The 15,404-nt window shown below is 39.4% G+C and overlaps 1 protein-coding gene across 2 annotated transcripts; it reads right to left on the bottom strand.

Moving 5' to 3' along the window:
- Window positions 1-1,140: 1,140 nt before the first annotated feature.
- Window positions 1,141-15,404, bottom strand: LOC110830774 (calpain-2 catalytic subunit). 2 transcript variants are annotated; one of them, XM_022066057.2, is made up of 10 exons: window positions 15,288-15,404; window positions 14,186-14,251; window positions 12,775-12,838; window positions 11,936-12,038; window positions 10,881-11,021; window positions 10,211-10,385; window positions 8,816-8,928; window positions 7,644-7,789; window positions 6,425-6,579; window positions 1,141-5,425 (listed from the first exon to the last, which is right to left on the bottom strand). In XM_022066057.2, the coding sequence occupies exons 1-10, from the start codon at window positions 15,288-15,290 to the stop codon at window positions 5,267-5,269; spliced, it is 1,125 nt and encodes a 374-aa protein (XP_021921749.1). In that variant the 5' UTR covers window positions 15,291-15,404; the 3' UTR covers window positions 1,141-5,266. The 2 variants fall into 2 exon arrangements, with proteins under 2 accessions (XP_021921749.1, XP_021921740.1); XM_022066048.2 differs by lacking the exon at window positions 15,288-15,404 and adding an exon at window positions 14,702-14,801.

Below are 15,404 nucleotides of genomic sequence, written 5' to 3'. Positions count from 1 at the left end.
ACTTCTCAAGGCTTGGGACAAGTGACTTCTCAAGGCTTCGGACAAGTGACTTCTCAAGGCTTGGGACATGTGACTTCTCAAGGCTTGGGACAGGTGACTTCTCAAGGCTTGGGAGAGGTGACTTCTCAGGGCTTGGGACAGGTGACTTCTCAGCGCTTGGGACAGGTTTATTCTCAGAGCTTGGGACAGGTGACTTCTCAGGGCTTGGGACAGGTGACTTCTCAAGGCTTGGGACAGGTGACTTCTCAGGGCTTTGGACCAGTCTCGGTGAATGCCACATCCTGTCTCTGCCTGACTCGGCCTCCATCTCACCCAGTTGCTGTTGAGGCACACAAGGACGTGCAGAGACCAGAGTCCTGCAGAGGCCGGTATATACAGACACCGAGGCAGGCAGCAACATGGTGAGAAAGCGGCCAAGTCCGGCAGAGACACGATATGGCATTCACCGAAACTGGCATGCATCTCTTGAGACCATTGAAAAAAATTTGAAGATTTTCAAAATTTTCGAAAAACCATAAAGTGCTGGAAATTGTGTGAAAAACGCACAAAACCAAATTTTTTTGAAAATTTTGAAGGTGAAATTTTTCAATTTTTTTGTTTTGTACACTTTTGGGACGTTTATCTACAATTTTCTATTTTTAAAAATTTTGGTAAAATTTTAATCTTTTTAAAATTTTGAAAGTTTTAGAAGTGGTTACAAATGTCGTGGAAAAGTGAAATAACAAAACAATTCGCAATTTCCGAAAAAAATTGAAATCCTAAGTTTTTAATTTTTTTTAGTTTTGTACATTTTTTTGTTTTAGAAAATTTTGTAAAATTTGAAATTGTTTTCAAAATTCTCCCCAATCTGTAGGTGCCAGAACCGGTATCTAGATGATGCTGTCTCTGCGCAGCCTGTCTCTGAACGACCCGGCTTCTGCCGAAATTTCTCGCTGTACGATTCGTTCATACTTTGCCCCGACAGCTAACTGGTCGTCTCAGCAAGGTCCTAGTTCGACAGTCGCTGAAGCACAGAACGAGTCAAACAGAGAATGTGTGAGACAGAGATGTTAGTTCCTTGAAGTGGGTGACTGGATTCAAATCTCAGCGTGTAGACCTCAGGCCCACATCCTTCACAAAGCTATCATTTATTGACCAGAATAAAAATGCAACTATTATTTATTAACAGAATACAAACGAAACAGATGTAAATATATACGTATAAAAATTCAGACAAATCACACACAGAAAGAATTATGGATCAGCAAGCACCTCCCCCCCCACAACCTGTAGTCCTCTGCCTGGCTTGCCGCGAAGCTACTATACCTAAACGATGTGAAAATTCCTCCCTTCTTGCAACCTAAAATTAGTTCAAATACTTTCCCCATTTAAAATTAATATAACCACGCTCTACCATGTACTTTCTTTCCATCAGAAATACAAATGTAGGTAGTGTATTTTCCAAGTTCATTTTCCGTGGGTTACGAGACATTTATTTTATTTTACCAGGGTACCAGACACAAAAAATGAGCCCGGATAGCTCAGTCAGTATAGTGACTAGCTACGGGCTGGACGATCGGGGTTCGATCCCTGACGGGGGCAGAGGATTTTTCCTCTAGCCTCTGCGTCCAGATCGGCTCTGGGGCCCACCCAGCCTCCTCTACAATAAGTACTGGGGTCCTTTCCCGGGGGTAAAGCACGGCTGGGGCGTGATGCCGACCACTAGCCCCCATCTAGTGCCGAGGTCAAGGAAGAGAGGAGCTATACCTCCTCTCACCCCAAACGCCTACATGGCGTATAGTGGGACAAACTTTACTTTACTTTTACCAGACACAAAACGTTTAAGAATCCTTGCTTTAGACTACGAGTCTCCAGCAAACACTCAATCATGGAATAATACAGCTGTTCAATCAATCATCACTACAAAAAGAAACTGACAACAAAATTCAATTACTATAATTAGCCAACAGTTGCAAAACTAATGAATCTTGGTTTTATATCACCAGTTTTACTGTCAAACTCTATTTTAAGAAACATGGGCATAATTTCACACATCAGGCGAAGTTTTCAAGCAGGCAAATAAATGTAGATGAGGTAGATAATGACTGAATTACTTTAGTAGCAATCAGTGGACTTTTACAGACGTAACTGGACAGAATCAAAATGCTGTGTGTGATAAAGCTACTGGCATATGGTCTATGACCCAGATGATAGACAAGAAGTGGTGCAGTCACGTGTGTTGATGATGATGATGATCTTTTTACATTTGCAACAAAAGTGCACTGGCAATATTAGGAAATGCATGATGAGAAATAATACTGATGGTTGTACCTTTTGTAAAATTGAAAATTAAATCTATAAGGCAAAGACATATTTGTTTTACTTTTATTCTGAGGTTACTTTTTAATGCACGTGTGGAAAATTAAAGGAACTAACTAACTAACTAGATGGCTTACCGAACCCGAAGGTTCATCACCGAATTAACCAAAGCCCTCCACCGGACCCTGTCCTGGGCCAACAAAATCCAGTCTCCTTAAACTCCTATCTCCCATAGATCCCGCCTGAGATTATCCTCCCATCTACGTCTAGGTCTCTTCCCCTCGGGCTTCCCGACCAATACCCGGTGCACACCTCTTGTCCCATCCATGCGCGCTACATGCCCCGCCCATCTCATTCTTATTAACTTAATCACCCTGATGATATTTGGGGAGGAGTAGAGATTTTTAAGTTCGTCTCTCCTAGGCCCAAATATCCTCCTCAACACCCTGTTCTCAAACACTGCAATCTATGTGCCTCCCTCAGAGTGAGAGATCAGGTTTCACACCCAAACTTGAAAGAACATGATCAATATATATGTAATTTCTTCAAAAATATTTTAATAAAAATTGTTAACATTGCATATATTAATTTCAGTTTTCCCTAGTAACAATTACATATTAATGAATGCTGTATGCTGAGAATAAAATAAAATGGTATTCATCAATATATACGAGGTGCGATCGGAAAGTTTCAAGACTGTGTCAATAGAGGGCGAACCGGATGTAGTACGAGCTTCTGCCGCTAGGGGGTGCGGCCTACATTCATAGTGAATCAATGTGCCAGCCGGCATCATCGAATTAGCATGTTTCTTAGTTACGGACGTTTTGGTAGTGCATTACACCGACCCTCCTGCGATTTCGGAATGGCGTGTGCATCAAATTTTGCCAAAGACTCGCCAAAACGGCTACAGAAACCTATGAAATGCTAAAGCAAGCATTTGGGGAGTCCGCAATGGGTCGTGCACAAACTTTTGTGTGGCATTCACGTTTTAAAAATGGCCGAACCTCTGTCGATGATGACGAGCGTTCTGGACGACCATCTTCGAGCACAACGCCCGAAAATGTTACGAAGATTCGGCAGGCCATTCACGAAGATCGACGTCGTACCATCAACGACTTGTGCGACATTGTTGGGATAGGCTATGGGACCTGTCAGCTGATTCTAAAGGAAGAACTCCACATGCGACGCATCCTGTCTGAGGACCAGAAGCAGAATCGACTTCTCGTTTGTCAGGAGCTCAAAGATCTTGCAAGAACCGACCCCAACTTCCTTTCTAAGCTCCGTGTGTCTTCTTCCTCTTCCCAAAGATGAAAATTCAGCTAAAGGGAAGGAGATTTGAGACGATAGAAGAGATTCAGGCAGAATCGCAGATGGTGCTTGACAGGCTGACAAAGAAAGATTTCCAGGGATGCTTCCAGGCTTGGCAGTGGCGCTGGGATCGTTGTGTTCACTCCCAGGGGAACTACTTCGAGGGTGATGGATGAATTTAATACCTGAGATAAGTGTACGGGTTTTTATACGCGCAGTCTAGAAACTTTCCGATCGCACCTCGTATGCAATCTTTTCAACAAGAATTCATTAATCTTTAAAGTTTTTTTTTGCAATGTTATTGCATGTATTTATTTTAATTTCTCCAATGAATTCTCATGTCCATAATTTTACACTTTCCGTGTTTTTGCAACCATTTCAGAAGACTGCCTGATTAAGAGTATAAAGCAGTAAAATGAAAGCATGGTAATTACACTACGCGCCCCGACCAGTTGTTGGCTGTTCAGCTGGTCAGAAAATTATCTCCCAGTTCCTTCCTTCAGATTCTGAGGGAAACCACGAGTTATTCCGTTTATGAGATTGTCGTCTGGTGGACTTGTCGCAACACAAAAACTACCACCAGTTTTTTGTCTTCATATTTCTGCATTATTCTGCATGAGAGTACATTGCCGTTTGCTCCGTACAGCAATAACCTCACCCTTGAAACACACGGAAGTCCCGCCTGTCACTTTCCTATCTTAAGATAAGCCGAACAAGTCGCACATTCTTTCTGTTTTTTCCGTAACAGATATGGTGGTGCACTTTTGTGTTATCTGTACAGGAAATATCAAAGATTTATGATCACGACACAGGATAATGCTCTGTTTGCTTCCAGATTTTGGTTATCGGTTTGTGTAACACATCATAAACTAAAAATAACTACAGGCAACAGAATAATTATACTTCTGAAATATGTTGACCAACTAACTATATGGCTTACAGAACCAGAAGGTTCATCGCTGCTGCCGTCTTGAAACTGACATGCTTAGAATTTGGATATAACACTGTGATTTGGACAGACAAGGCACGGAAGATGAAGCTATTTTTTTACCCTAAAACATAAAATTTTGCACTCATGTGCCAAACTCGCAAGAAAATGGTTAAATTTGTCAGATTTTGAATCAGACTAGACAAACAAAACCAAAAATAAATTCAATTTTTGACTGACCACTGCAGTATAAGAACTTTGAACACAATACGCCCTCGCTGAGCATGTATACTGATGTAAATAACTGAAGATGGTGGATCAGGAAGGTGCAGGCACAGTATAAGTAGCTGACACTCTGCTCTGTGAACATGTGAGGTACATCAAAGTGAACGTAATGATCATCATACCACGAAGACACGTGGGTAAATGGAACTCCCAGGGAAATTTCGTTGAAACCTGCTGGGCTCGATGGGCCCAGAACTTCCCTCGTCTCGATTCAAGCCCTGGACACAAACCCTTTACTCATTCACTGAACAATTTGAGTCTTTGATATGAAATTTGCCTAAAATAAACAAATTCCACTACACCAAACAATATACAATGTTGGGAAATAATAAAACCACATATACTGGCATAAATAGAGCAATACTATTTTAAATATTTATAACTAAGACTTATCGAAGCCGTCCAGTTGTTACGTGCAGAGTTTGTTGTGACAGGTCTCACGCAGCCTTACTCCTTGCGTTTCACTTCGTACTTTCTCTTTGAGGATATGCGCATGTAAATCGAGCCGTGTTCTTCTGTGTCAGTGGTGACCCTTATATCAGAGGTGCCTGGTTGCATTGTAAAGCAATGTGTCTCTTGTGGATACTTGGTCGCAAATTCTTCATCCTGTAAAAAGAAGTACACATGGTTGAAAATTGAAGGTTTCTGATGATGGTGTGTTATAATCTGAAAAATTTATTTTTTTGTGTTGTCCATTATCAAAATTATAAATAAAATCACAGCGCTTCAGAAACCAGAATCTGCTTTAACTTTCGGGTGAAACAAGGAAAAAGACAGAAACCCTATCTGTTGGGCCCCCTGGTTGAGTGAGCTGGAATTTCTGTCCCTTTTCTTATTCTATCTTAAGACTGAAGTAAAATCTAGCTTCTGAAGAATTACGATTTTACCTATAATTTAAACCAGTGATATTCAACCTGGGGTACGCGAAGACATCTTAGGGGGTACGTGAAATTTAAAAAAAAAATATTATTTTATGATAAACACTGAATAATCAGTAATGTGATTTATTTAATTTATTTTATATGTAGATTATATACTATGTATAACTTGAATTATACACCAATAACTTTGGGGGTACAAAGTTGAAGAGAAATTATATCTGGGGGTACGTGAACAAAATTTGTTTTCATTATAAGCAACTATCTACTCATGATCAATTGATAAATAAAAACACAGACATATTAAAATAAACCGAGAATAACTAATGGTGAATAAACCACATCTTCAGCCAACATTTCGAGAATAATCTCTGCTCTCATCAAGACTGCGAGCGCACTACAAAGGATCAGATTTGTTACACAGCAGCTCTGAGGATGAACGTTGGCAGAAGATATGGTTTATTCACCATTCAGCCACCTGGCGCGGCATGTACCCCGAGAGTCCTTCATCAACTTCAGTCGCCGCGAAAGCTTCACTTTTTACATGAGAATAACTAACCTCAACATTACGGTTAAATTTCCTTCATAAAAGCTGTAACAATTATACTAAGATGACTTAGTTGCTAGGTTTTATTTGCGTAAACATAAATATGGGAGTGGCATCGAGAGACTACTGTACATTCTACTGCTCATACACGCAGTCACCTTAAGGTGTAACAAATCTCACCCCCACTTTCAGCTCCAAATCAACCAATGCATCCCAGGGCTTGATACAATTGAGCTTATCCTCATCATCAGGCTTGATTTTTTGCACCAGCTCAACAACAAAAGTGCAGCCTTCCTGGTCATCATCTGTGTCGTTAAGTTCGATGGTAAACTCATCTGCAACAGAAAAAGATTAAGGCACAAAGTGACAAATATGTATCAATCAAGATTTTTTTTTAATATAAGCTGTGTGTAAATTACTGACAAATCATTCTGAAAAACTGCATTTAAAAGTCTCCTAACAGAATTCAAAGGTTAAACAGTGCTATATGCATGCATTTATTTAATTTAAATTTCTTCTTCTTTTTTCAGTTTAACAATGTTTTCTACATATTCCGGTACCCTTTACGGGTCTCCAACTTTTTAGTTGGCTTGATCTATGGACATTTGGTAGGACTCCTTGGACGAGGGATCGGCCCATCGCAAGGCCTCTACCTTTTAATTTTATTTAAAAATTAATTGAATTTCCTTACTCCCATCAGACAACCAGTTCCACCAGGTCAAGATCACTTCCTTCTATATCCTTTCCAATTCATTTCTCGTTAATCATGCTATAATTTGACGATACATGATATCAGCTAATGCCAGCAGCATCAAGTAAACCACAAACTACCAAGTAATTATGTAGACAGACTGAGATGGGGGCACCATTATATACGGCAAAATAATGGAAGTGGTCACAGACAGTTTCAAGATGTTACCTCAGGTACAATCTGTTATGCGATTACATAGAATAGTTAAGTGTAAATGTAGTACATCTTCTAGTCTTTGTGCGAAGGATCGGTAGGATAATCATGTGTTTAACTACCTCTCTTCTATTAGAACGTGAAATTTCAACACTGCTAATAACAAAACCAGTCAAAATACAACGCTGATCCAATTAAATTCACTTCACATCCTCACAACTTCTTAATATCCATCTCATTATAAATTTTCCAGTCCCTACTTGGTCTTCCAAATGGTCGTGTTTCAGAATGTTACCTCACAAAATTCTGTTTGTATTTATTGTCTCTCACAACTGAACCACGCGTTCGGTCCATCAAGACCTTACTGCAACCTGTATAATTCACAACATTCTATATAATATCTGCCTGCCATTCTCAACTTAATTCAGTCAACACAATTGCACTGAATTATCTGTGACTGTGACTCAGTTTGCATCCTCCACTCAACATACTCACCACAGAGGTTTTCCAGTTCCAGACAGAACGTCTGTGAAACCCAAGGAGAAGAGCCTATGTTCCTCCCCTGGAGCCCACTCAAGTTGTCCAGGTTCTTGTGGCACATGTCCAGCCGATGGTATTCATTTATGAATTCCTCGTATGTCCTGCAAAATTCGTCTTATTTCGTCACCCCTCACATTATCGAATATCATGTACTCAAACACTTTGCTTTGTCAGTCCGGTCACATTATAAACATAAATTTCTGGCAATAATTTGTAGTTAATTTAATTTCTTCACGTGAAGATGTTCGTGCTTTCGCTACGTTTATATCAGATCAGTACAATTATTTACGGCACAGCTGTTATTTACGCTTTACAAATGTTACAGCTGTTTCTGCCTCATAACGGAGTTCTGTGCTATGTATACAGAATGTTCTGTGAAACGCGTGCCAAACTTTAGGATGTTACTGTACAAGTAATTTTGAATAAAAAATGCTGCATCATCAAATGTCTGATTAATAACCATTACATCACTGAGCATTTCAATGCGCATACATGAATGTAGCTGAAAAGTTCTAAAGTTAATAATTGGACATATTGGTCTTCTTATACCCTTTTATCTCCTACGTGGCGCATAGGGGCCTCCTTTCGGAGACTTCTGATTTTTTTTAGACATTTGTTAGGGACTTCTTGGACAAGTGATCAGACCTTCCCAAGGCCTCTACAAAAGACGTGGGTGAGAAATGGGTGCTGAGTTTTTCTTACGAAACATCTTGTTCATGCTCATAAGGTTCTTTTATGTGCCGTAAATCTACGACATGGGACCGCGTGCTTTACTTCCCTTCTAGAGGAAGTCGTGCTACGGATTTTTATCACCCTTAAAATTCCATCGACCTCGGCCAGGTTTGAACCTGCAAACCTTGGGTCCAGTGGCAAACATGCTACCACTAGACCACCGAGGGCGACATGATAGGATGGTAGGAGTAGCAAAGATTCGCGTATTGTTTAACTGGAATAAAGTCTGGTGTAAAGTAGCGTTTATAACTACAGTACCAGATGGAGGCAGCAAGGACCCCTGAAACGTAGGTAAACTTCTACCAGACTACACGGCGCAACAACCCAGAAGACAGCCATCTTCAGACTCGCCACCGTGAAAACCTCGAAACCTACAAGCATTTATGTTTACTCACCAGACATTACAGTCTTGGCTCTGTGGATCTAGAACCCATATTTTCCTGTTGTCCTCTTCGATCTTCATAATATTAATGCAGCAGGAGTGATACTTTTCTGTGTCACGTGGGTCCTGAAACAAAGTAGACTTGTGAACTCCCGTCTCTTCTACTCTACTACCAGTTGTCAGGATTTATACATTTCGCTTTCGCAGTTGCAGTCCACAGCTGTCTGTCCAATTCAGGCTGTTAACCCTCCAGGGACTAAATTTGTGTATCGGTCGTGACACAATTGTCTGTTATTCCCTTTTGCTTTGTTGTAAACTTCTATTTAACTAATTCTAAAGCCACTTTTATCCATTTCCATCAGCAATTTCACTGTACTGGATGCCGACACATACCTTGTATTGAAAGGATGAGCCGAATTGGATTTGCACCACACGGTGCGATGCATAATTTACACACGAGATTAAACAGGAAAGTGGTTCATACAAGGCTTTAACATATAAATCTTAAGAAATTTGGTATTGATGATACGGACTGGATTTAACTCATGGGAAATGGAATCCAGGTTTAGGCATAGGAGTTTCTGTAGAAGGATGTTTTTCAGGGTAAGGTATTCCATGAGCAACAAGCAACTGGTTATTGAATCAGTCAAGAAATCCCATAGTTTTTGGAACAAACAAAAAATCCTAAGCCAATTCCTAAGATTTATTTTAATATTATCCTCCCATTTAGGTCTCTAAAGCAGTCTCTTTTCCTATAGTTCTATATTCTTAATTTTAAAATGTGCTTCACATTTCTACCCTGCACCTTACATGTTCTTAAACCATCTTCTTAGCACGGTTATTTTAACAATATTAGGCGACAATACAAATTATAAAGTTCTGCATTCTTCTTCCTTCGCTCTAAAACCGAGTGTGGATCTTTGCCGCCTCCTTTCGGAAGTTTCTTAGTCTTTTAAGTGTGCATTTGTGAGTAGTGAGTGACAGGTCCACTGCCTCTGCATAATTCCTACTCAATCCTGATTTTGTCTGCCAGAGCCATCTAGTAGAGTATCAGGAGAGACATGGGTGAGAAATGGCCGCTGAATTTTGCTTATGAAACATCTTGTTCATGCTCGTGTGGTTCTTTTACATGCCGTAAATCTACGACATGGGAATGCCAGGTTTACTTCGCCTCTGACAGAAGTTGTGCTACGGATTTTTATCACCCTTAAAAATCCAATGACCTAGGCCAGGTTTGGACCTGCGAACTGTGGGTCCAGTGGCGAGCGCGCTAACCAATAGTCCAATAAGGGCAACAAAGCTCTGCATTATGTTAGAATATTGTTGTTGGTAATTTTTTCTCAAACAGGCAGTTTGTAACAGAAAAGAGGCTACTATTCTAAAACTATCTCGTGAAGTAGAGACCTACCTTCTTAATGCAGCAGAGATCGGAACCATTTTGGAACGAAGTTAACATGATGTCAAACAGGTTGTCAGGCATGCTGTCTTTCCCGAGCTTAATCCTTTCCACCACTCCTCCTGTGAAGCTCTGAATTGCATCTGTCCAGAAACCTCCCTCAAGACCCTCATAAGATCCGACCCACCTGCAAGGAGAGCCAATAAAATATTTTTGTTGTGGTATCTCCTTCCCGACCGCCACGGTGGTCTAGCGGTTAGAACGCTGGCCTTGTAATCCTGGGGTCTAGGGTTCGATTCCCGGCGGTGCCCGAATTTATAACTTGTGTTGGGCAAGGCCATGGTCTCGGAAACACAGAGTTTTCCTCTGGGGCTTCCCCGGTTTCTCCGTGGCACTCCATACACACTGAAGAAGGCAATGGCAAACCACTTCTGTATCACCTGCTTAAAAGACATATATGAACAGGTCCCAGTCCCAGAAAAGGACGGAATGATCCTGTTCATAATGTCACCAACCTCCTGTAAAGGAGACGGCGTAATAAAGAATAAATAATATTTACACAAACAGACCTTAACTGCTTTCTTTGCCAACCTTTCCACTTCATAATCAAGAATTGTTAAATAAATCAACAAAGAAATAAATAATCCATAGTCCAGACAGAAGTTGTGCGGATAATACTCACTTTGCATAAGCCTTCTCAAGGAGGATCCCCCAGTACTCATTGTCCTCAACATTGTGTATGAAAACAAGAGCCCCGTCTCTTGTCGGCACTGCATCACTGTCGAGCTTGATGCTCCGCCTGTGCGGCCCTGGGTGCCAGAAACTGTTGAGTTCACAGTTATCATGTTATAACAGTAACATGCCAGTTCTAAAACAATAAACAGTCAATCTGCTTCTAAGTTCATAATCCAAATGGTTGTTATGTTTCCTCTTGCAAAGTATGTGGAAACTAGAGTCTCCGTCAAAATTTGGTGCTGACTGTGAAGTACATGTAATGGTTACTGAATAATTCCAAAGTGTAACTGCGAACTATTAAGCAGTTAATAAGAGCAAATTCTTTCCACTTTCTGTTATCATAACTTACAATTGGCTCATATTAGGCCCTTATGGCTTATTATATCACAGAAACATAAAATTATCAAATTATGCCTGTAACGTAACATGTTAAGAAAATTTTTCAGTTATGTTTCTCACGTGGAAGAAATGTATTTTGTCCCATTTGCCCAAACCACATATGTAACACGCTAGTAGTGGCACAAATCAGCATGGCCATTATATTGGTATTACTCCTATTTAGGTTGTGAAAGCAATGATTGATTTAAGCTGGCAAATGACTGAATTCAATGACCAGAGTTCATGACGATGATGTACCACGTGGCGCCATGACAAGGAATTTGGAATGAAGCTGATCAGCACAAGACGACAGGACATCGCGCATCTTCTTGGGGCCACATATTTTTCCTGGCCGTCTATAACGACCTGAGACTCGAAAGTGCCTCGTGTGACAACTGTGAGAAAGTACAAATGTAGGTCGTCCAATAAAGGCAATGTTCATACCAAGTTTCATGAAAATCCATCAACTGGTACAAATGTTAATGAAGGGAGCCTCATCATGTATCTATCTTTAATTTGTAAAGTACAAGAAGTGGGCTAAAAATAGATTACATTTATTGACGCCGAATAAGCAGACATAAAATATGATAACGTCTAATAGCGTAAGGTGGTGGAACTCCTCACCTAAACTCTAGTTCTGAGCCATTTACTTGAACCACTTCATTGTAAGCTTCCTGGTTGCTTTCCTGTCTCAGACTTTCTATAGCAGCTGCCAGCCAACAGTTCCCTGTAATAAAGTCCCACTTTACTGCACTGTTAGTTTTATCTGCCTTAGTTAAGTAAACGCTGACATGGAATATACAAATATTTCTAAATTCTTTCTTGGAAATTGTTTATATCTCATCTGAGATTTATTTATTGTGATAAAAATCTAATTTTACTGTACATACCACACTGATGTCAAAAACTGCTTTTATTAAATATTCAACAAGTGAAAATTGTCAGAAATAAAAGTTGTAAAACGTGACAAGATTTTTGACACCTTGTGTCAATTGTTCTTTGTTTGATGAGCTGTGTTTGAAAAAAGAAAAAAGGGATAAGTCTGTTTCGAGTTTAATATAATTGTCTAAAATGAACTAAAATTAAATTTGCCTGGATAATTATATTTTAGTCCCTGAATGACGCATCTCGTCAAAATCTGATCAGTAGTTTTGGAAATAGATTTTATGCACTTTGTGCAAAGAACGCTAAAAATATCAGAATCTACTTCTGTACCAATCCCTCCGACATGTCTAAAGGAGAGACACAGGAAGAAACTTTCCAATATTACTCGCAGCCAGATGTGCCACGACACGAGGCAAACCACAAAACAACTTACAAATGACCGTCACCTCAACCATTTATCTGAACTGGTTATTCCGCTGAAAACATTATGGAAAACTTCTGCTAGAGGTTTAATTCTCAGTTTCTTTTCACCCCTTCTCAAAAGCCTCACAGCATTGCAATGTGGTAGTCACGCCTACCTATCTCCCCCTGCTGGAATCTCGTTCTTCTATCGCTATGGAAAACAGCATCTGCGTTGATTTCCTGCACGAAGGAGAAATGCATGTCAACGCATTGGTACTGACACAAAGAGTGGCTGCAACTTTTCTCCTAAACTGAATATAGAAGGCTGTTCAAAGAAAAAACAGATAATCCTAATTTATGTAATGCAAAAATGAAACTGTGACGCAGGCTGAAAGCTACATAAATTCTCAGTGGCATGTTACACTCTTGAATGAAAAGATAAATGACAATAGGATCATCTATTATTCCCTTTTCACTCCTCGAGCAAAGGTGCCTCCTTTTTTTGAGGTTTCTTGATCTATTAATTTGTGAGGAATCCTTGGACGAGTGATCAGCCCATTGCAAGGCCTCTACCTGTACACAGGACAGCACAACACAGAAAAACGCCAACAAACATCCATGCCTTGAATGGGATTCGAACCCACGGTCACAGTGTCCAAGTGCATGAGACCACGCCTCACCACGTTGGTAAACTTCTATCATATTACTGTACAGTGTGAATATGATGAGTACAAAGATGGCCGTCTTCTAGGTCATAACACTGTGTAATCTGATAGAAGTTTACCAATGTTTCAGAGGTCCTTCCTGCCTCCATCATCAGGGTAGCAAGAATCTCTGTAATACTGGTAAACTTCACACAGTGTTACAACCACGAAGACAGCCATCTAAAAATTACGATGACCAAGAGAGAATAAAACGAGAATATCAAATGAATTAGAAGGGCAGAGACTTTAAAAGCCTAATTGTTTGAGCAAGTGACAAGAATGGTAGATTACATCATGAAATTTACTATCAACAGTGTACCACTATTTTGAATGAAAGGGAGACATTTAAAGTATCATTAAAAAGATTCCCAAATACACATCTTTCATTCTGTCGATGAATTTCTACAGTTTAAAGAGGACTAAATCCTTTTTAGAGGTTATGTTACTTATATGGTCTGCTGTATAACAATAAATTCATGGTAAAACTTTAATGTTTGTAAATCTTAATTAATAATGTAAATTGTACTCATTGTATGTTTTATACTTTGTGACTTATTGCACATTCTATACTCAGTCTGACTAATGCCTGCATCCATGGAATGTGTATTTATGTAAGAGAATGGGGAAAATATTTTTGAATCAGCAGCAAGAGAAATGACTGGATGGTTCTGTAACTGATATAAAACACTTTGAGAGAATTATGAAAAAATGGAGGCAGATGATGTTAGCATTTTTGTTATCATCATTAATACTGGGTACACATCACAATCATCTAATCTCATTTGAGGCTGTATAATCTCATAAAGAAGCATCATTAAATAAACATAGAATCAATCAAGAGTAATGGGAAAAAAAAGATGTAGTAAGAGAAATAAAATTTTACCTTTACGCTCCTCCATGAAAATGGCACATCTTTGGATCTGTAGACAGGGAACTCCTCAATTACTTCCTGGAAGTGTATTAAATAGATTCAGATTCAAACCCTATCAAAATCAGTACTTTATGCTGACTATCCTTTCAGGTAGTTTAGAAGTATTACAACATAGCACTCATTTTCATTTTTGGGATGAATAGTAACAGTTAATTCTAGTGTAATGTTGTGGATGTTGATGCACTGATTACAAATTGTTTATTGTTAAATTTCATCAAGAGAATCTCAAGAAGACAAAACAATTATCTAATAGTTAGCTATGGTTAAACAGGTATAACTGAAATGTCTCACACAGATTCTAAATAGAACTGTAACAACAATTAGTCCTGGTAAGAACTTATGAAGCCTATTTGCTTCATATGATTCAATCTATAGGTTATGGTGAGGCTAACAACAATAAATTATATGACTATACAATTTAGTGAAATATTTCTGTGCATGATTCCACTAATATCAGATTCTAATTACATTAAATCTGTCAGATATTGCCCTCAAATTTCGTACTGTCGTCATGTTTGTAATTATTTACATTATGAATGACATACTTCATGTTATCTTAATGACCTGTCAAAATACCAACCTTTAAGACGCTTAGCTCCAGTGGTTCATAATTACCATGAAATCGAAAACTAAACACGTTTCATACGGTTGCTATATTGTTTTCCATTCTGCATAAGAATTATCTCAACAAAACTTGTAAATTATTACTAAACAACATTTCGTGGTCCTACACAAAGTTACGTCAGTGCTGTTGCAAGCTCATAGGTTGGCACGGCTTTCTTGTTGCCAACTTTCAAAAACATCCGTAATTTGCATAAAGAGTTATTATAGTGACTGAAGCACGGACGAGATAATGTAAGGAAAGGAGACTAAGTAATAAATTTTGGGATTACACTTTTCCTTTCGCACAAAACAATTGCCGTTTTCCTGAATTCCATATTCAAAGCACTAAAATGCTTCGCTTGAATGTCCCAAGACAAACTCACTTCCTAGGCCGCAACTTGACTACTGAATGTTCTCATAACGTGCTAACTGAACAAGGTTGTGCACTCACCATCTCTGTTCCTCAGGGCTCGTCAGAAGACTGAACAGCGTCTCTGATTATATCCCAATTTGCTGTACTTATCTTATCGATCCGTGGTACGTATGGGTGCAATGCCTATGTAGCAGG

The sequence above is a fragment of the Zootermopsis nevadensis genome, unplaced genomic scaffold (assembly GCF_977971745.1).
Source record: "Zootermopsis nevadensis isolate Lab colony 2312 unplaced genomic scaffold, Znev_1.0 Znev_ptg000022l, whole genome shotgun sequence".
Classification (NCBI taxonomy): Eukaryota; Metazoa; Arthropoda; class Insecta; order Blattodea; family Termopsidae; genus Zootermopsis; species Zootermopsis nevadensis.
This window is presented reverse-complemented; position numbering and strand designations above follow the sequence as displayed.

Bases quoted from the DNA above. Each gene is read 5' to 3' on its own strand.
- LOC110830774 (XM_022066048.2), bottom strand. From the start codon at position 14,746: ATGACGACAGTACGAAATTTGAGGGCAATATCTGACAGATTTAAT. The intron at 12,839-14,185 runs GTAAAATTTTAT...TCCTTCGTGCAG, and splicing joins TTTCATGGAGGAGCGTAAAG to GAAATCAACGCAGATGCTGT. The intron at 10,386-10,880 runs GTGAGTATTATC...CTCTCCTTGCAG, and splicing joins CTTGAGAAGGCTTATGCAAA to GTGGGTCGGATCTTATGAGG.